The following is a 21,307-nucleotide window of genomic DNA, read 5'->3' as shown; positions in this document are numbered from 1 at the left end:
AATTATTTGAGTTAATTTTTACATAGAATTTTTTTATTTTTCTCAAAGTTGGCCTGGGCTATATCCCACCCCATGGTATACATAGTTCCGCCCGGAACTTCTTTGGTGCAATTGACCTGGAAGTTTGCAACCTAGTCGCGAATTGCAGAAATGCTACACTTACAACATTTTTCTACAACATGTTTACAACATGGTAGGAGTTTTGTTTCGTTTTCTTCGGTCCTGTTTTTTTTTTGGCTGGGTAAAGTGAGTGGGTCCCCTGGCCACGTCACCATGTTGTAAACATGTTGTAGAAAAATGTTGTAAGTGTAGCATTTCTCCGGGAATTGTCACAAACACATGGACAAACTTAGACACTTCTGTTACGCCTATTCGTTTATCATCGGAATCAAATTTTCAAGTAATTCTGCCAAATCCACTGTGAATGCGGGTGTGTGCCCGCCATCTACATCAAGGACCTGCAAAATTTATTGACCAATTTCGTTGGCTGGTACATTTTGTTCTGTTGTTCGTATGTTTTGTTCTATGTTGCTGAGGTCTTCTGCAGTGTAAGAGCAAGTCTAATGGTTTTGGCAAAATGGCCTAACTAGCCATTCCCAAAAAATGGCCATGAATAGTACTCTGTATCATTTCGCCAGAAAAATGGCAACGTTGGTGCAAGGGCTATTTTTCTGGTCATTCTTTTCAATAATTTCATCCGTACCCTATTTTCAATTAATTGTGTGGGTCCAATTGAAAAAAAGAAGGATTTAGTGGTGACTTTGGTGATGTGGCAGAAATGGCTGGGCAAATAGCCACGGCCATGAAAGGCTGCTCAAATGGCTAACTGTTGGGTTATGGTTTTTAGCAGATTTGGCCAAAAAATGGGAATTGCTTGGGCCATTTCTATACCATTGGACTTGCTCTAAGTGTGACAACTCAACTATATATGAGCGTAATAAATTCGTAAGCGGATGCAAACTTTTTTTTGATCGAATGCTAACTTTACAGATGGTTATAAGACATTCCCCAAAATTTGTATAGGGAATGTCTTTTTCCTTGTCTTTTTCTGGACATTCCCTCCAAAAATTGAGGTACAAGTACAAATGATGAGAAACTTTTATGTATACCGGGTATACCAAAGGTGTTGGTATCCCCTCCGCTCCGTTTCTAATTTTCTGGCCATTTTTTGATCACATTTGGATAATTGGCTCTATTCATTTTGTAGAGTCCGGCGAGAACCTTAATCATACCAAAAATCGTGTTCATCGTACTTTAGTAGAGACATGATCGGCACATGTGAAAATTGCAAAAAAAAACAAAATTGGGTTCCGATTCAGTGTGTTTTTGGACCTAGTTTTGTTTGTTTTTTTCAATTTTCACGTGTGCTGATCATGTATCTGCTAAAGTTCAATGAACATGATTTTTGGTATATTAATAGTTCTTGCTGAACTCTACAAAATGAATGGAGCCGATCATCCAAGTTTGATCGGGAAATGGCTTGGAAATGGACCGGAGGGAATACCAACACCCTAAATATGCCCAATATACATAAAAGTTTCCTAAATATCCCCGATGTACATAAAAGTTTCTCGTTAGAGCATCAGCAGTGGAATAAGCAAATATGAATAATCAAAACATGTCACATTAGCTTTTGATTATCCATTTAAAGGCTGCTAAAGTTAACAATGTCAAATCCCACATTGGTTATTTTTTGCCCAAAATCAAAACCAATGAGCCCTCCAATTTTTTTTCCTTCACTTCACACATATTTTTTGAAAAAACGATTTTTGAAGGAAAAAAACAGTTCGTGTCAAAAAAAAAAAAAGTTTATGTTAGAAACAGGTCAAAAAAAAAAAAGTTTTTCGAAATAAAAAACAGTTTTTCAAAAAATACACTTTGTTCACTTAAAAACTGTAAATACAATTTTGAGAAATTTTGAAAGAATTATATTTACACAAATAGTTTTGAAATTTTAAAAACTATAAATACAATTTTTTAAAACAGATTTTGTGTAAAAACAGTTTTCTATAAGAAAGTTTTGAATTTTCAAAAACAGATTTTTGAAAAACACACTTTATTTACTTATAGTTTTTAAAATTTTTGAAAAAATTGTTTTTTGTTTAAAAAAAGTTTCTGAAAAAACAGAAAAAAAAAATCTAAAAGTTACAATTTTTTAAAATTATTTTTTGAAAACATTATTGAGAGAGAGAGAGTGTGGAAGAGAGAAGGTTTTTGTGTAATGTTGGTATAGTTGATTGAGAGATAAAATTTGATTATTGACAAAATATTGCTAGCTTTGATTATTGAAGAACCAAAATTTGATGAGTTGTTAAGAGATTACTAGGTCTGATTATTTCAATGTGAGCACTTTTTTGATCCAATAGTAACAATTTTCTGTTTTGCTTATTCCACTATTGATGCTCTTACGTCCTCGCTTGGGTTTCAATTCTCTTGAATGATTTTATCTACGGGATGTTAAAATAAAATCCATTCGATCATGGAAAAGCATAATAAATATTTATCTCAACTTCCAAAACAGTGACTCCCAAGTCCCAAAGGGAAAAGAAAATAACTTCGATCTGTATCCTGGCTGTTACACTTCACCCAAAGTTAAAATTCTTATCTTGAGAAATTTTGTTTTTGACCATGACTATGCAAAAAGAATGAAATATGCAACACACTAAATATGAAACAAAAACAAACAATTAAGTCCTATTTTGGCCTAATAAGCCAAATGACTTTTTTTTTTGGTTCTTATTCAATTTTTTTTCGTTTTTGTTAGTTTTTCGTTGATTTTTTTTTGTGAAAGATTGCTTTGTCATGACGAAAAGAATTTAAAAATTAAATAGTATCAATCGAAACTCAATTTTTTAAAAGAAAGACAAAAAAAATATAATTTATTAATTTATTTTTGTCTTTATTCATAAATAATCATCCACAAAAAATCGACGAAAAATTAACAAATGCGAAAAAAAATAGGTAAGGATATAAGAAAATAAGCCGTTTAACTTATTAGGCAAAAATATAATAATTTTAGCATCTTAACTAGTACTACATAATTTTTTTTTTGACGGTATAACTTAAATATAGTATGAGTACATTATCCTAATCTCTTCACGTAAAAATTGAGCTTTCAAACTCATATAGAATGATTGAGTGTGATCCCGTCCCCTATACTTTTGATTGCTATTTAAGTTTTATTCCACTAAGGCAAATAAATTATTTTTGTAATTAAATATAATATATTATAAGAAGATAATCTATCTCGTTTAAAACGAGAAAGAATTACTTCGAAAATAAGGACCTTAACGGTAAAGTAGATTATTGCAAAATCCGAAAAAAGAAACACAGGAATTTAGTCAATGTGGATTCCAGGTCTCTGGCATTTCCCGTTACTCATCTGCCAAAATGGACGGCGACGATGATGGCTGTGAAAAAATCTACCGTCACCTTCGCGTGATCCTAACCGAACCACTGCTTGAGACTCGAGAGTTGACACTTACACAACAACTCGGTTGGCCGATTATTATTCAAAAAAACAAAAAAAAGGTCGGTTGGCCCCTATCCTCCAATCACTAACTGACACGTCTTATTTTTCCCACTAATCCATACCCTCCTATTCGTCCTTATTTACGGAAAACCCCCCCCACTGTTTGAAAGTCGATAGCGATCAGACATTTCTCTCTCCTCTCTCTCTCTGTCTCTCACTCTCCGCAAGTGGGAAAAAAAAAGGAGCGCTCTACACTCTCTCTCTCCAACTCCACTTTTTCTCTCTATATCTAATCGATATACATCGGTCGCCGTATCTCTTCTTCCACTCCTCGTACTTGATCCGCCGTCGATTTCCGATTCCGGTAGTTTACTTTCTCCTCCGCCGTCGTTTTCAGCTTATTAGGGTTTACTTCGGAACCCTGCCCTAGGGTTATGAAGCACAGCAGGCGGCCGTAAAACTCGCAGGATTTGGTCTCCGGATGGAGGGAGGTAGCGTCTCTGGACTTGTACATCTTCTTGGTACCGTTCTTTTACTTGTTTGGTGGAATAGAGATTCACGAGAGAGAGTAGTTAGAATTGAAGTTGAGGGCTTTTACTTAACCCCAGAAAAAAGTTTAGGGCTTTTTGTTGGTGCATCTTGAAATGGTGAGTTACGTTTTAAAAATTGTTTTTTTGTAGATTCAAATGGTGAGTTACGTGTTAGGTTTTTTTCTTTTTTCCAACGGTCACGAGAGTCCGGGCCAGATTACGCATCCTCTCCTCGGTCCGGTAAAAGGCAGTAAAAGGCAGGCATATCCACGCCAGGACCAGATTCACAAGAAATTACTTTCTTGTGGCCTGACCCAAGAATCAAACGGTGGTCAATAGTGTGGGAGCAAATTTTTTAGCGGTAATTAGTTTTATTAGAAGGGGGGGTTCTACCTGTGTTATGTGCTATGTTTTGGAAACCGGAAACCTGAAAAGGGGCCCGGCGGATATATTTACCAGTTCAACAATTGGATTTATACCGTGACATCATTATTGTTTGACGAATATGTTTAGAATCATAAACAAGTAGTTCATTTCAAAAAAGCATTGAATATTTAAAACATACAAAGAGAGCATTCTATTACTGAGTTATAGGATGTACAGGTACTTGACGAGTGTATAACTTGCGCACACGGGTATGAATGTCTGGTGCAGGTGTGTCCAAGTATTCATCCAGTCCCGGGATAGGTGACATTTCAGAATATTTATATTTCGTAATAGGTATAAATCTTATGTGCTATTGTAGGATGTTGCTTATAAGGTGTCATAGAACGTGCACAGGAGTCATAAACCCATAAGCATAGTTCTATGGTAAATTCTTATGAGAACATACAGTGGCTAGGTGACTGAATGTCCAACTAAACAGGTTAGACATGTGTTCCATATGCTTAAGTATCGGACACCCAAGTATGAGAGTGTATGACCAACTAAACAGGTTAGACATGTGTTCCATACACTTAAGTATCAGACGCCCAAGTATGAGAGTGTATGACACGGTACTTCATCTGTTTTGAAGAATCCATGTTCCTTAGGTCTATGTTTCTCCATTGTGTAATGAGACATACTTTATCGCCGATCAAAAAGGCGAATCACATAGAGGTTTCTCGATTATCATTTGAATCAGCATGAGTGGTTTGAAAAGTTGTCTTCTTATTGTCTCTAGTTTAGCATTGGAGGATGTGAGTAGAAGATGTATGGCCTTTTCTGATTGGTTTTAGGGTTTAATTTGCTTAACAACTGTTTAATTTCCTAACAAAAGATCTCTTCTTCTCTTTTTGTGGCATTTTCTAATAGTTTTTGCCTTTTGGTACTAATACCTATTCGATTTGTACGTTTTTTTTTTTAAACTAAAAAATTCTCATAAATCCGTCCAAACACAGCATAAATAATTCAGATTACCAGTCAGTCTTTCTAATTGAGGAGCTGAAATCAATATGTTCCTTTGTAAGCGGACCATTTCTTCTGCCCCTGGTGAGTTGATACGAATTTGTCTTTCTTGCCAATTTTATATCGGAAATTTATGCATTTTTATATATGCTTCTCCTTGTCTTGGTGTGCTTTTTATCTTATGCATTTACAGATAGGCTTCTTGTGGTGTTCTCTTTTTCAGCATTTTTCTTTTTTGCATGTACATATTGTATCTACTGTTTATGTTGTTTTCTTTATGATTTTTTGTGTGTACACGTTTTATGACAAGGTATATCGGGTAGATAATTCCTTTTTTCCCCATTCTTTCCCTTCCTGTTTCTTCTGTTTTGTTAGGTGTACACCGATGGATTATGATGACAACGATTTTCAAGGCCAGAATCTTCACTTAGCTGGTGAAGGGAGCTCAAAATTCTCTCCCGTTCTGCATCCATATGCTCTTCCCAAGTTTGATTTTGATGACGGCCTTCAGAGCCACCTGAGGTTTGATAGCCTTGTTGAAAACGAGGTTTTTCTTGGCATACCAAGTCAAGAAGACAATCAGTGGATTGAAGATTTTTCTCGGGGAAGTAGTGGAATAGAGTTTAGTCCAAGTGCTGCGGAATCTTGCTCCATCTCTAGGCGCAATAATGTTTGGTCTGAGGCAACATCGTCTGAATCTGTCGAAATGTTGTTAAAATCTGTTCGGCAGGAAGAGATGGTCCCTGGGGACACGATCATTGAAGAATCAGATGCTTGTCGTGAATTGGGTGGCTTGACGGAGGGAATGGAGCATCATTTGAAGCAAGATGATGAAGCAAAGGATGGTATGAATTTGGAACCTGCTGGGGCGTCGGCATTCCTGAGTTCAAATTTTTCTTGTGAAACGCATGTTATAATTGGGTCTGAAGGAGTTGATAGAAAATGTGATGATACCACTCAAGCTGAAGTTGATAATTCACTTGATGATTCTCACGATATTAAGTTGCAAAAAGATTCTTCTGGTGCAGGGATGCAAATTGGTGATATAGATTCTGATTCACAGGATATTGCTGTGGCAAGTGTTCAGTTGTTGAAAACTCAGGAACCTGAGCATCAGGATAGGGAGATTAGTATTGGTAATACGAGTCGTTTATCATTAGGCATTGGTAAGGCAGTGGAGAATCAGCAGGTTCTTAGTGAGGACGCTGATGCGGATGATCAAATTTTGAAAGGAATTGAGGTTAGTCCTGGTTGCCAAAATTTAGAGGGAATTCATTCTCCTTCAGAGGCAACATATATTGAAGAACATAGGGTTGAAAGTGGTATCAGCAATATTGAGGAAACTCTGAGCTTGCCACCTAAAGGGGAAAGCAATTCACAGATAGCTGAAGGGTGCAGCAAGGATCTAAGATCGACAGACCCTGAAAAGGCTAGCAAATGTGAACCTGTGGATTTGTCCCATGACAACATAGTTGCTGGGGGTGATAGTAATATTGAAGAGCATGCCATTGAGGCCATCACCAAGGAAGATGGAATTCCTTCCAGTTCAGAGCTGAAGATTGATCAGACCCGTCTGCAGGGAAGCGATAACCAATTATGGAGTGAGGCTTCAGTCAGTTATTCTGAGGCATCTTTGATGTCTGGGGTAGACAATAAGCTTTTTGATGGTCAGGGTGATGGAAGCAGCAATTATGTGGGAGATCTTCCTAGTTTGCAGATAGCATGCTCTTCAACTGAATTGATTGGAGAAAAACATGCAGCTGAAAATTTGGAAGGTATGGGTGATGCTTCTGCAGTCCACAACAAGGATTTAGATGCTGAAGATCATGCCTTATCTCACATGGCAGTTGGATCGGTACAAACATACAAAGGTAATATTGTCTCAAGTTCCAATGAAGTGCAATCTAACCAAGATGTTTCTGTTAATGAAAGAGATGATGGTGAGTTGCCTAAGGATTCGAGTACTATGGATTCTGCCATTGTTAAATCACGTAGAAGTGTCGAGAGGGTTGCACAGTTGTCTCAAGTAGATGATATGAAAGTAAATATCGAGTTAGCTCATCAATCAGAATGGCTTGTTACCGCAGGAGATGAACCAGGTATATCCTAGTTTCCTGAGTTTGTTTTCCAGGCTCTTAGATTAAATTGGAGAAACCATTTGGTAAACTAACCCTTTCCTCTTTTGCAGCTTTAAATGTTGTGGAACAGACAAATGTGGCATTGCATGACACGGTCGATGGTGCTCCATTGCTTTCTGGGACTGTTACTACTGCAGATAAAGGTTCTGATCTCTTGGACAAAAACACGAAGACTGGAGGCGGATCCCCAGAAGATACAAATTTGTTGTCCTTCAAGGATGGTTCACAAGGGGCAAGTGATCTATGCCCTGTTTTGGAAGTTGAAAAAAGTGTCTCTCAGAGTTCCACTTTGGAGACAAGTAATTTAGATAGTTGGATTGAACAATCTGTTAAATCGGGACACAAGGCGGATGTTCAATCATTGCCAATGGTGGAGACTTGTAATAAAACAAGTGGGAGTGAACAAGTGGTGAAGGCCAATGAAATTAGTCAAACCTCTTCTTGTCAGTTGGAAGTTTGTCTTAATCTTGGTGATTCAGCAGTCAAAGAGGGTAGCAAGGCTGAAAGATTACTTAGTCCTGGGAACTGTGAAAAAGCGGCTGTGCAGAGAAATCATGAAGTGGCACCATCAAAAGTTGCAGGTTTACATATTCATTCTTTATTTTCTTACCTTCTAGCAATCTTATTGTAAGCCAATAAATCTTTTTGTCTGCTTGGTTGCCTGCTCTGAATTGGGTTTCGCATATGTTGCCATGTCTCCCCACACAATTAAAGTCCAGTTCCAGAACCTAAGTTCTCTCTACAGGAAATGAGCTGCCAAGCCTGCCATCTATTCTTCTATTCGTGTAGAAATGGAGGACCCTTTTTCTGTGTCTCCCCAATTTTGTCATTGTGTCAATTAATTTTATGCCTCAGTAGTCCAACTCCAATTACCTCTGACCAACTGAAATACCCTCACCCTTCAAAAGCTAACTTTACATATGTCAAAATCACATCCCACAAAGCAGTCCACATTTGCAAGACATAACTGGGGCAGTTTTTTCTTCTCATACAAGTTATTTATCCTTCACAAACAGCTCCTCATGCGACTGACTAAAAATCTTGAACCATAAAGTTGTACGCATACCCAACAAGGGCGGCTCCAAAATTTTTGTTCAGCGGTGACAAACATAAAACAAATTCTGTACAAAGCTCTATATATATTGAAATATTTATTTGAGCCTAATTTATTTGTTTTTGTATATATAAAGAAATATTTAGTGCTGAATATAAAGAAAAATCAAATTATATGTAAAAAATACAAATTTGTAATGCACTTTTTGAGTCCAGGGGTTTGCTTGAACCCCCTCAAACAGTAGTGCTGGGTCTGCTGACTGCTGCGGCCCTGAGACCCAATAAAAAGAGACACAGATGAATCCAGCAATTGAATTCCAGAGTTGGAGAGTTTCGAAGTGGCCAGAAACTAGTTGATACTTGATAGAAGAATGGTATCGAAGCTATTTTGTTAGTTTTGACTTTTGAGTAAGTTTTTCATTTCTTCCTTTTAATGCGAATAATCTGTTTGTTTTAGTGACGATTTAAATGCAAAAAGGACGATGGTGAATTCCGGATTGCTGGTAATAATGCCTAATGTTTGGAAACTTTTTTGAGTCTGGACTATAAAGAGCAACTGAACTGTGAAAGATAGGGGGAGGGGTCGATTGTGATTTCTAAGTTAATGGGTGTGTGAGATGGCATTACGAGAGTGGGGATTGTTAAAGGGGTTTGCCATATTTTTGTGATGTACTTAGCGAGTTTGTTTTGTTACTTTTACGTCTTTGGTGGCTTTAATCAAGTTATTATAATGACATTTACTCGTGATCTGCGCTTTGTTTACTGCTAAGAGTGACGCACACACGGTCAATTTCTAGTTGTTAGTGATTGCCCTTGTCAGTACATTGGTGGAGAGGTGATGCTTGCAAAAGTTGCGGTGAGAACGGAGATTGTTAGTGAATTTCATGAACTCAATGAACAATGACACGGATGTGTTATTATTGGCTGTCGGTACCAGGAACGAGGAATGATATGTTTTGTAACCTTTTGTCCAATTTCTCAAACTAGGGGAAAAGATAGAGAAGTTTGTTTGTTCTCAAGCTTCCCGACCAAAGAAATGTTGGTTTTTGTGCTGCAACCAGTTAAGTCTGATGTTTCATTTTGACCTCATATTAGCTGCTTCTTTTTTTCTCCACCACAATTAAGGCCTCTGATATTTTGATCAAGGTGATGTAATACTTGTGTTGTTTTACAGTTCTTGCCCATCATGTTTAATGTATGATACTTGCCTGCTCTATGTTTATTGTTCACTTAAATATGACGGCTAAGGTAGGTTTCGGAGATAAAAGTACTTTCCTTCTATGTTTTTGTTCTTAAGGTGGAGGCCATTCTGTGGATTTTGTTAAACCTCTTTCTGGGATGCCAACTGTCAGCTCCTTTGTCCTTTCTCAAAGTGAAAAAGAGGGTGTCAAGGAGTCCATGGGTGGTACTGTTTCTCTTACTGAGATCACTGTTCAGTCTACTTCCCACGATGTTAGTGGAGACAATCCTGCCAAAGATGAGAGGGTTCATCTGTCAGCAAGTCTATCTGAAAGAGAGGCTACCAAGGATGGGGAATCAGTTACAGCCATCCAGACATGCACAAAACCGATGGTAGTTGTTTGATACGTTGATACTTAATTATGCTTTAATTCTAGCTGTTTAAATATGTAGTTTTACTATTAACCCTCAATCTTGTCGTGATATGTTTGCTGAAGATTGTTGAGGGATTCCCTTCAACACCTGCCGTAGTTCAGATGGATCCTAAGATGGTATCGGAACTTTCTCGTGGAAGTTCTCAAGCACCTGATGGGGAGACTGCAAGTGGAGGTTCCAAAAGCACCCCGGAGCGTAAAACAAGGCGAGCACCAGGTAGGTCAACAAGGAAAGAAAATTCCAGAAGAGGAAGCCATGTCAAGGAAACTACCCCTGGGAATGTTGAAAGCAGTCGTACAACACCACGTGCTGTTGTTTCCATTCCTACCTCCAATTTACCAGATTTGAACACTTCAGCTCCACCCTCTGTATCGTTTCATCAGCCTTTCACAGATTTACAACAAGTGCAATTGCGAGCACAGATCTTTGTTTATGGATCGCTGATGTGAGTCCCTTTTCATTGTCCACATCCCTCCCCGCCCTCCACACCCCCCCCCCCCCCCCCCCCCCCCCCCCCCAACAAAAAAAAAAAAAAAAAAAAAGTGAGAGAAAAGAAAAAAGAAAAAGAAGGAAAAAAAGAAAAGAATGGTCAGACTAGGATTATCTGACTTCTTAGGTTTGTCTGGGTACACTTGACCATTTACAGTTGGAATGGTGCCCGTACCATTAGGATGCACGAATGAGCACAATTGCATCCAGAGAAGAGATACAGGTTTTAGAAGCATTTTAGTTTATTAGAGTGTTATCATTTGAGTATGAGAAAAGAACTTCTAGTTAGTTTGTCTAGGGCATCAACTTTGACAAGATGGAAGAGGTGGTTTTGTGTAGATTAACCTAATTAACTCTTCTATATTTTAAATTCATGGCAGTTCCAAAAGTTGTTAATTGAATATAACTGGGAGATTATTGAGTTTCCTTTGGATTCAATGCTGTTAAAGTTGTTCACAAATACATGATTTTTGACAAGGGAAATAGAGTATATCCTAGAAAACTTCCAAGGGCAACTATTCACAAAAAAAAAAGGGGCATTGCTAATGTGAGGAACCTTCAGCCTTTTGCTATGTGGTTTATGTTGTCAATATATGTTCATTTTACATTTTCAATGATTTTTCCCGACTTTGACCGTGCTAGTCAGTTAATTATCCACCACCTAGTAAAGAGGTGACTCATCAAATGATATCAGCTTTGGAAAAGAATTGTGTAGCCAGTTTTGAAGGCTTGTAGTACAACATTGCTACATGACTTTTGCATTTCCTACAGGGATCTGTATCCATCGAATGACCCGGGCAAGGGATATGTATCCCACCCCCTTATGCAAATTACACGCAGGATTCTAGTGGTGGATATCATGATTGAAGAAGAAACCGACACTTGATAGTAAAGAATAAATACTAGCATCTTAAATAGATTTGAGGTTGAAATCCATTTTCCATTAATTCCTTTTAGTTTGAAGTACCTTCCTTGTTTAGCGTCTTTTGTGTGAATAGCATTTTAAACACAATACTTCATAACATTTTGTTTGTGCCCTTGTAATCATGCCCAACTTCTGGGCACGTGTCTGTATCCAAAGGTAAAGATAAGTGTTTAGGGAGGTCAAACGCCCAAAAACCCCTCGACATCCAGAGCTAATACTTTAGTCCACGTGTCTAGTCTGCTAGACATGTACTGTTTTCTGTTTTGTATGTCAAGTTTTGTATAAAAATTGGGATATCATTTTTGGTATGTCTGTATTATGCAATAATTCTGAAAATGCTGTTACAGACAACGAGCAGCTCCTGATGAAGCATGTATGGTTTCTGCCTTTGGAGCATCTGGTTAGTCTGTTAGCCCTGCGTGCGTATTTTTCTTATGTTGAATTTAGAGAGAGGGTGGGTGCTGACAGTTTCTAATATAGATGGCGGAAGGAGCGTTTGGGAGCCTGTTTGGCGCTCTTATATGGAAAGGGTTCAAGGTCAGAAGTCCCATCCCAACAAATCCGAAACCCTTGTGCAACCACGTTCAGGTACTGTTGTGTTTAAGCTGTTTTTTGACCACTTAGGTTTGGTGAATGCCTAACTGCATTCGGAAATATATGCAGGTGCTAGGCCTACTGATCAACCAATAAAACGTGGTGCACGTCAAAGTAAAGCGGTTCCTTCACCTCTTGGTCAAGCGAGTAGCAAGGGTACCCCTTCACCTCTTGGTCAAGCAAGTAGCAAGGGTACCCCTTCACCAGTTTCTAATCCTATGATACCTCTTTCATCGCCGCTTTGGAACATATCTACTCCTGGTGATGTTTTGCAGTCCAGTGGCTTGCCAAGAATACCGGTTCTTGATTACAAGCAAACACTTCCTCCCATGCATCCATTTCAAACCCCACCTACACGGGGTTTTATTGGACATAATTGGCTATCTCAAACCCATTTTCCTGGTCCTTGGGTTGCTTCTCCACAGACTTCCACTTCTGATGCCAATGCTCGTTTCTCTGTGTCGCCTATGACAGAGACAGTTAAATTAAACCCGGTTAAAGAATCATCTGTTCTTGTTACCTCTGAAGCAAAGTATGCATCTCCTATTACCTTGGTCCATAGCAGTGGTCCTGGTGTTATTGCAGCGACTTCATCCCTCTCCGACATGAAAAGGACTGCTGTATTGCCTAGTCCTAATTCCACTGGTCCTAAGGCAAGAAAAAGGAAAAAGGTTGATGCTTTTGAGGATCTTGGTCAGATCTCTTTGCTCGCTCAAACTCGGACAGAATCAGTATCTGCTCCTATTGTTGCTAGTCATTTTTCTACGTCAGTCATGGTATCCACTCCAAATATTTTTGCATCTAAAGCCGATGCAGTTAAAATTGTCGCATCTGTTTCTCCTTCATCTTCCACTGATCATCCAAAAACAACGGAACAGAACGTAAAGCAGAATGTTATGTCAGAGGATACTTTAAGTAAAGTTGCAGAGGCTAAGCAACATGCCGAAGATGCAGCTACTCTCGCTGCTGCTGCAGTAAGTCACAGCCTAAGTGTGTGGAGTCAGTTGGATAAGCTGAAGAACTCTGGGTTGACTCCAGATGTTGAAGGTAAGTTAGCTTCTGCGGCAGTTGCAGTTGCAGCGGCTGCTTCTGTTGCAAAGGCAGCAGCTGCAGCTGCTGAGATTGCATCGAATGCTGCACTCCAAGCAAAAATGATGGCTGATGAAGCGTTGGCCCCTGGCAGAACTAGCAATCCTGCTCAGGGTTCTGCATCTTCTCTTTCTGCAGTGAACAATTTTGGAAACGCTTCTCCTGCTTCCATTTTGATGGGAGGGAATGTGAGCACCTCTTCCAGTTCCATATTAGTTGCTGCTAGGGAAGCTGCTAGAAAGAGGGTTGAAGCTGCTTCAGCTGCATCAAAACAGGCTGAAAACTTGGATGCTATTTTAAAAGCTGCTGAGTTGGCAGCAGAAGCAGTTTCACAAGCAGGAAAAATTGTTGCCATGGGCGATCCTTTGCCTTTGAGTGAATTAGTAAAAGCTGGTCCAGATGGCTATTGGAGAGTTCCACAACAGCCCCCGGAACAGGGGGTAGTATCGAATAACGAGAATAGAGAACGATCTGAAGTACGTATCATCGAAAATTGTCCTCATGTTGCCAAGGAGGCACCATCAGAGCCAAAGATTGTAAACCCTCATTTGGCACCTCCGTCAGGAGAGGTCCCCAGGGAGTCAATAGAAGATCATGTGAGGGCAGCTGATGGGTTATCAAGCTCCCTTAAAACCAGACAGACAGATTCTAGAGCAAAAAGGAGTCGTAGGGCGTTGGACCTATCCAAAACCATAGGCGTGGTTCCTGAATCTGAGATTGAGTCAAGAACTGTTTCCATCACTGCTCAAGATGAATATGAAAAGGAAGGGGAGGTTGTCGAGGAGGAGACCGGCATAAAGGACGGTTGCCTTGTGGAGGTTCGTGACCTGAAAGTTTGTTGAGATACCAAGTGTATGGGGTTGCAAGAATTTATGAACTGTGTATTTCAATAGACTTGCTATCGGTTACCATACTTCTTGGTTCTTGGCACATCTGAAGTTTTTGCATGCTGCATTTTGTCTTTACTTTTTTTTTTTTGTGTGTGTAGATACCTACTAACCTAGCTACTTGATGTTTTAGGTTCGAAAAGATGGTGATGGGTTTAAAACAGCTTGGTTCTCAGCCAATGTTTTGAGCTTGAAGGATAGAAAAGCTTTTGTTAGGTACACTGAACTCCAATCAGATGAAGGTAAACTCTGCAATCAATATAGTTCTATCATCTGTAGGGAATTGGTTGGCTTGTGGTTTATGGCTTTGGAAAATAAGAACTTTCTGTGCTCATATGTGATGTGAGTTTTGCAGCAAGTTTGCTCATGCAAAATGTTTGTGTTTTAGTTGCTTTTCTTCGTGACGTGATTGTGATTTTCTTTGTTATGCTTTGCTATTCACTTCTTTTGCTCGATATGTTCAGGTTCAGGGAAGCTAAGGGAATGGGTAGCGCTTGAAGGTGAAGCCAACAATGCACCCAGAATACGCATTGCCCATCATATTACCGCCTTGCAATTTGAAGGAACTAGGAAGAGACGCAGAGCGGCCATGGGAGATTATCAGTGGTCTGTTGGAGATAGAGTTGATGTGTGGATGCAAGATTGGTAAGCATGATGCTTTTTTAGCATAATTACTGGGGTTATTTGATGTCGTCTGTCTTCTCTTCTATGTAATGTTTCATATGTTCACTTATGGGTTGTGTAATTATAGCTAAAAGTGGTTGGCAAAAGCATGAACACTAGTGCAGAACTTCTGCAGTACTATTTCTAACCTTGTTTTGTCTTATTGCTGTGTTTAAGCTGGAGAGAGGGAGTTCTCACAGAAAAGAACAAAAAGGATGAGAGTATATTAACTGTCCATTTTCCAGGTATTTGCAACGAAATGATATTTGGTTCATTAGTGCATCAAGTTGTTGGATGCGCACATTGATGTTTCGTGGGTTGCTCGTTTTTTAACTGAACTTCTCTGCGATTTTTTTGCAGCTGAAGGGGAAACTTCAGTTGTTAAAGCTTGGCATCTACGGCCGACACTCATTTGGAATGATGGGGAGTGGATTGAATCCAGATCAAAAGACAAGGGCCCTTCTACCCAGGTGTTATTTTTACCTGTATTTATCGAAAATTTGATGATCTTGATGTTGCCTAGTTATGGAAGTTTTATTTGATGCTTTTTTCAGGGAGACACGCCTCAGGAAAAGAGATTAAAGTTGGGCATTCCTGCAATAGAGAACAGAGAAAAGGATAAGATGTCTAACAATATTGAATTTGGAGAATCTGAGAAGCCTGAAGAGTCACGCTTACTGCCATTATCTGCCAATGAAAAAGTATTTAACGTTGGTAAGAACATTGAAGATCAGAATAAGCCTGGTGCTCTTAGAACATTACGGACTGGTCTTCAGAAAGAAGGGTCAAGAGTGGTTTTTGGTGTTCCTAAACCTGGAAAGAAAAGAAAATTTATGGAAGTAAGCAAACATTATGTTGCAGAGAGGAGCAGCAAAACTAATGAATCAAATGATTCGGTTAAATTTGCAAAGTATCTGATGCCCCAAGGATCAGGACCTCGTGGATGGAAAAATACTAAAATAATTTCAAAGGAAAAACAGGCAACTGAATCCAAGACTAAGGTTCTGAAGTCTGGAAAATCACTTAGCGTTTTCGGCAGAACCCTACCTCAGAAGGATAAGGTTTCTGCTCAAAATGATGGCCCTGCCATGGATCATATGATCAAGGATTCTGGTATCACCGATGAGAATGTATCAAGAAAGCAGAGATTGGTAGAATTTGGAGCATTCTCTAAACCTGAAGGATCTGCAGAAGGCCCAGCCTTATTTTCATCACTAGCTCCTTCATCAGATGCTCCTTCAAAGAAAACGTCCACGTCAAATACCAGATCTGAACGGGGTAATGGAGGAAAACTTGCACACTCTAGCGGAAAGTTGGCTAAAGGTGAGGTGGACAAACTCGATTATGGTAACCCAGGGAAATCAATATCTGAAACTGCGGAGCCGCGCAGATCAAATCGCAGAATTCAACCAACATCAAGGGTGAGTCCTTATTTTTCTTGACGTATCTTAGAAGTTTTCTTGTTGTCGAAAAGATAGAATATATTAACAAACCATAAAGATCAAGTAAAAACAAAGATCACCTGGGGGTGTGATGCTTGTACGAGTCCAAGCTATGCCAATCCACCTCTGGATTTACATTACTGATGATTGCATGCTGAGCTGATTTAGCTCTGTATTCCCCTTTGCTTGTCAGAGCCCAAACAACTCTCCTCAACCCCAAGTTTGGAGCCATATTATCAGGCGTGTTATTCATAATTTATATGTAACTACGCATCTAATTCTGTGCCATTGCCAGTTGCTATTGGCATTAACTTTCCTCACCTTGGAATCCATATTCTTGCCTAGATTAAACAGGTCTCTCTTCACCAAAGCAAAGGTATAGGGGCTGAAAGGGTGCCAATTGTCCAGCGGCCTTAGTAGCAAGATCCTTCTAAAATGGGTGTGCTCCCAAGATGGGAGCTCGAATTGGCGCTCCCAAGATGAAAGCTCGACTGGAGCCCGCTCCCCTCGAGACGGGAGCTCGCTCCCCTCGAGACGGGAGCTCGCTCCTAACTAAGATGGGAGCTTATCGGGCCATTAAGGCAATTATTCTCTTACTTTTAAGGGAGTTATGCCATTGTGGAAATAAGAATATGAAAATCATATAGTCAAGAAGTTTTGCAAGTTGAAAATATCTAACTTCCAATAATTACCCTTTAAAATCGGGGAATTCTCCTTCAAGGGTTAAGTATTTAAAGATATTTTATGTACATATTAATATATAATCCATATGCGCTCCCAACCTTAGGAGCTTCTAGGTGCCTCCACTTTCCCACCCCCACATCCGCCTTCGCTCCCGCTTCATGCTACTAAAATCCAGCCAAAGGAAAGTAGACCTCCCACTCCCTACTTACTAGTTTGATAAGCTTCTGGAATCTGGCCACTGCTTTTAAGGTTAATGATTTTCCTTAATGTCCTCAATGAATCTTGGGGCAGGTGCCGTAGGTCCATTTATCACAACAAGTGATTCCAATATTTCAGGAGTTAAAATCTGAATCCACCTTCCTTTCATTAATGTTCATGCTGAGTGGCATTTAATCTTGGCTCCAGTTGATTTCAGTTCCACTCCTTTCCACAAGAATGCTCTGAGCTTTATTAGTTCCTACTTCCTTCCAAGATTTTTTTGGGGGAAGATGATGATAGAGGTCCCGTAAACTTGTATGCTGAATAAAATCGTACTTCATCTGTTATCTCCTTCAATGATCAGTCTAAATATTCAATTCTAGTAGGGGCACTAAAAGATATTTGTGTCAGAGAGTAGTATCCAGAATCCTTCTCAAAAAGCGTTTATTTTTCTCAGTAGTAGCAGCTTAAAAAATTGCACTTCTGTTCAAGTTGTTCTGCGAACAAGAGAATCTATAGAAACCCTTCATAGCCTCATCTGCAAATAAGATAAGTTGATGAGCTTACACTTGGGATGGTATGTGAAACCACCTTGCTCAATCTTATAAATGGAGTAAAGCTAAGAAAGCTTCCATTGCTATTAAGTTGCTGTATCCATATTTTTCTTTTTTCCTCTTTCTGTTTTTGGGCCAATATTGTTTACTTCAGCGGGATTAGCAGGGAGCTAGTAGGATAGCCCACAGTGGGTTTCAAAGGCTATCCCTGAATCCCAAACGCCCAAGACAGGGCTCGAACCGTAGCCTCCCACAAGGGGAGGACCAGGAGATGCCAAGTTACAACACCTCATATTACTCCATAATTGTTGTATCTTATAGTTTGGTGGTGTGAGTGCGTTTACATTATGTCGTGCAATGTTCCTTTATGTGGGAACAGTGTCGAAAGGGGCAAATTCTTGGAAAGTTAGAAACTATTCTAGTCTCTCCCCCTTTGTCTCTCTGTTTTGTGGGGGTTTGATGATAGGGCAGGGCCTGCACTTGTGCACTTGCATGGAATCTATAGATATTTGGTTTTAATGGTAGTCTTATATGCGTTGGCGTAGTGATGTGAAGGTTTGGTAGTGGTACCTTCATTTTTTCTTCCAAGATTGCAAAAATGTTGAGATGTTCAATTCCATGCGAGGGATTATGTTAACCACCTTTTGTCGTGTTTTGCAAGCATCTACCATTGTTCCATGTCTGTAATTTCTATGTTCATCTTCCTGTTATGAAGCTGTTCTCTACTTAAGATTCCTGTATTTCCTCAATCTACCTAAACTGTATCGTTTTGTATTGCAACTGATGGTTGATCATGTCATACGTGGACATCTACACCGGCTACCGTAGTTTAACCTGCTAATGCATTATCATATCTAGTCTTCTGACAAACTTGTAAATGTGCTGTATGCTTCAATCATCCAGTCAAGTTACATTTTAGTGGCCCATTAATTGTTGTTTCTTTTGTTGGTACTGTTGGTAAATGCACTGATGGAATATTCATTGGTGTTGCCTACAGCTATTAGAAGGATTGCAAAGCTCACTCGTAATCCCAAAGTTTCCTGCTGTTTCACATGACAAAAGTCACCGAAACCAGAGCAGGGGTGGTACTTCTTCTAAAGGTAGAATCTTGAGGTTTCATTTTTGCTTAAATCGATCACTTTAATGACACACCAACACTGTTGTTGGAGGTAGTCCCCAATATTGCATGTATGATTTAGAGCATTTTTGTGGTGATTGGAAATAATCTTGAAACTTACTTCTTGCCTGGCCTATCACAGGGAATAACCATGGTTGACCAGAGCTTCCAAAAGAATGGTGATCTTGGCCAATGAAATCCGAAGAATGTTGAATGACTAGAAAACCTGCACAGTTTGTGTGTATATTTATGGTAGAATAGGAAAGTAGGAAGGGAAATTCTCACCTCCTGAAGGTTCCAATGTGAAATTTAGTTCGTTGATGTCATATTGGTTTTAGTTGTCACACACAGTTATCGTCTCTGTAGGCTTTTGCTGTAATAGGTTTGCAGATGGAAACTACCCATGTAGTTGGATTAGAATTGCTGGAATTTTCGTAGTCGATTGATCGTTAACGTTTGGTTGCTTCGTATTGGATTCTAGTTTCTGACAGATGGTGACTGTGTTCCGTCGGTCTGCTGTTATGTGTCATAATAGTGCTAATGGTGCCAGTTATCATCATTGATATCCTTCTGTCGTGTTATTTGTTCACATGAGCGATAACAAGAACCTATACATGCCTTCTGATCCTTACAATGAGCATTGTGACAATGGTAACAGGTTATCAGTGCTAGGCCTGTGGGCTGGCTTGAGGCCCTACTCTTCTAGGGCAACGGCATGGGCTCGGCCTTGTGATTGACAGTGGGAAGAATAAAGCTGAAGTTTTACTTCCTACAATCTTGGAGAATAGGTCATTATATTTCTAGCGGCTCTGCAACTGAGACGGTCGATCATGATTTGCGCATTTTGGGATTTCACCATTTCAAACAGTAGAGTGTGAGATTGTCTCAAGAATTCAGTTTGAAGTGTGCAAGGATTTAAAAATTGGCCGTTGCATGAAATTTGAGTTATCGTGCCTCGAGATTCATGCATTCTCCATCTACTGTCTTGAAGCTCGTGTATTTTGTGATTTTCTCCACGTTACAGGGTTGAGATGCATTTGGTATGAACATTTTTTAGGATCGAAAGCGTTCTAGTAGTCTCCCATTTTCTTTTCTGCTTCTTGTCTACCTTTTGTTAGGTTCCCCTAAAGCAGACCTTATTTTGTTGTTGGCTGAAATGAAAGCATGTGGATCTAACTTAACATGGAATTATTATTCAGCGGTCCTAAAGCATAGTCACGTGGCACTTCATAACTCTCAGCTACCACACAATCATGTGGGTTCATGCACGAAGTCGTGGATTCTGTACAATTATGTGGTGATTAGGAGCAACAACATGTGGCCACGCCTATGTAGGCGGCAAACCATCAAGCAAAATATCGAAATTGTACCTACGCCTGAACTCATTCTCCTCCTTTCCTGTGTAATGTCATACAAACCAACAAATCTGCAAGAGTTGGCTTTGTTTATTATATTCAAGTAGGATCCATTTCAAGTTTCTAAGTGTCATTACTTCTTGACACCTAAGTGAGTGGAAAGAGTTTTGTCACAAGTTGCTTATTTGTTTGGCATTCCGTTTCTGTTGTGGCATAATTGTTTCTAGTTTACACAACCATGGTTAGACTGCCATGTAAAGGGTGTCATCTTCCTTCCTTCCTCTGTTGGACCAAGTGATTCTCAAGATATTCTATAAGTGTGGATAATGTTTCTCATATTATACTTGCTGAAAATTCCATCAAGACTTTGATCCCTTGTCCACTTTTAGGGCTGTAAACGAGCTGAGCCAAGCTGAGCTCGTTCACTAAACAAGCCAAAAACTTGAGCTCGAGCTCGGCTCGAGCTTTAACGAGTTGAGCTTAGTTATTTTACTAAATGAGCCCCTTTAATCGAGTTGAACCTCTTGTAACGAGCAGAGCTTTTATCGAACGAGCCGAGCCCCACTCGGCTTGTCCGAAAACTCGAGTTCGAGCTCTGCTCGTTTACTAAACGAGCCAAGCTCAGCCAAGTTCGCGAGCTGCTCGGTTCGTTTACAGCCCACTTTCAATGGTTTTGATTATTTGATTCTTCCATTTGTCCCTTTTCATGTAGTCACGATATGCGGAGCGCAGCAGCAACAAGACAGTCATGTGAGGGCAAATTTTATTACTAGCATTTGTGATTAACCATAAGTCCTGTTTGGAGAACTGAAATTAGATTTCTTCTCAAAATCAAGAATTGAATACATTGCCAAACAAAGGCCGGGAAGCCTGCCAGCTCCGGCTTATTATGGTTTTTTTTTTTTGTTTTCCTTCTCGCCGTTGAATCTATTTGCTGTTATTGTCTTGATTTAGAAAACTAAACCTATGCTCCACTAAACTGACTTTTATTAGAAGTTATGGTCCGACGCAATGACAACTTCACATTTATCCCAAATGGGTTCAAGTCACGCATATGATCTTTCCAATATGAAGGTTGACGTAATAAGCGTACTCACTATCTCTCCTAGATCCCGTT

At 39.5% G+C, this 21,307-nt stretch overlaps 1 protein-coding gene across 2 annotated transcripts; it reads left to right on the top strand.

Moving 5' to 3' along the window:
• Positions 1-3,674: 3,674 nt before the first annotated feature.
• Positions 3,675-19,325, top strand: LOC131334393 (uncharacterized). 2 transcript variants are annotated; one of them, XM_058369378.1, is made up of 15 exons: positions 3,675-3,963; positions 5,764-7,487; positions 7,577-8,107; positions 9,883-10,151; positions 10,256-10,638; positions 11,955-12,007; positions 12,088-12,195; positions 12,271-14,108; positions 14,311-14,419; positions 14,642-14,822; positions 15,018-15,085; positions 15,201-15,310; positions 15,395-16,261; positions 18,716-18,818; positions 18,978-19,325. In XM_058369378.1, exons 2-15 carry the CDS (start codon positions 5,774-5,776, stop codon positions 18,992-18,994), a joined length of 6,351 nt encoding a protein of 2,116 aa, XP_058225361.1. In that variant the 5' UTR covers positions 3,675-3,963; positions 5,764-5,773; the 3' UTR covers positions 18,995-19,325. The 2 variants fall into 2 exon arrangements, with proteins under 2 accessions (XP_058225361.1, XP_058225360.1); XM_058369377.1 differs by having other exon boundaries at positions 9,877-10,151.
• Positions 19,326-21,307: the final 1,982 nt, after the last annotated feature.

The sequence above is a fragment of the Rhododendron vialii genome, chromosome 7a (assembly GCF_030253575.1).
Source record: "Rhododendron vialii isolate Sample 1 chromosome 7a, ASM3025357v1".
Lineage (NCBI taxonomy): Eukaryota > Viridiplantae > Streptophyta > Magnoliopsida > Ericales > Ericaceae > Rhododendron > Rhododendron vialii.
The sequence above is the reverse complement of the archived record's forward strand: the minus strand, read 5'-3'. Positions and strand labels throughout refer to the sequence as shown.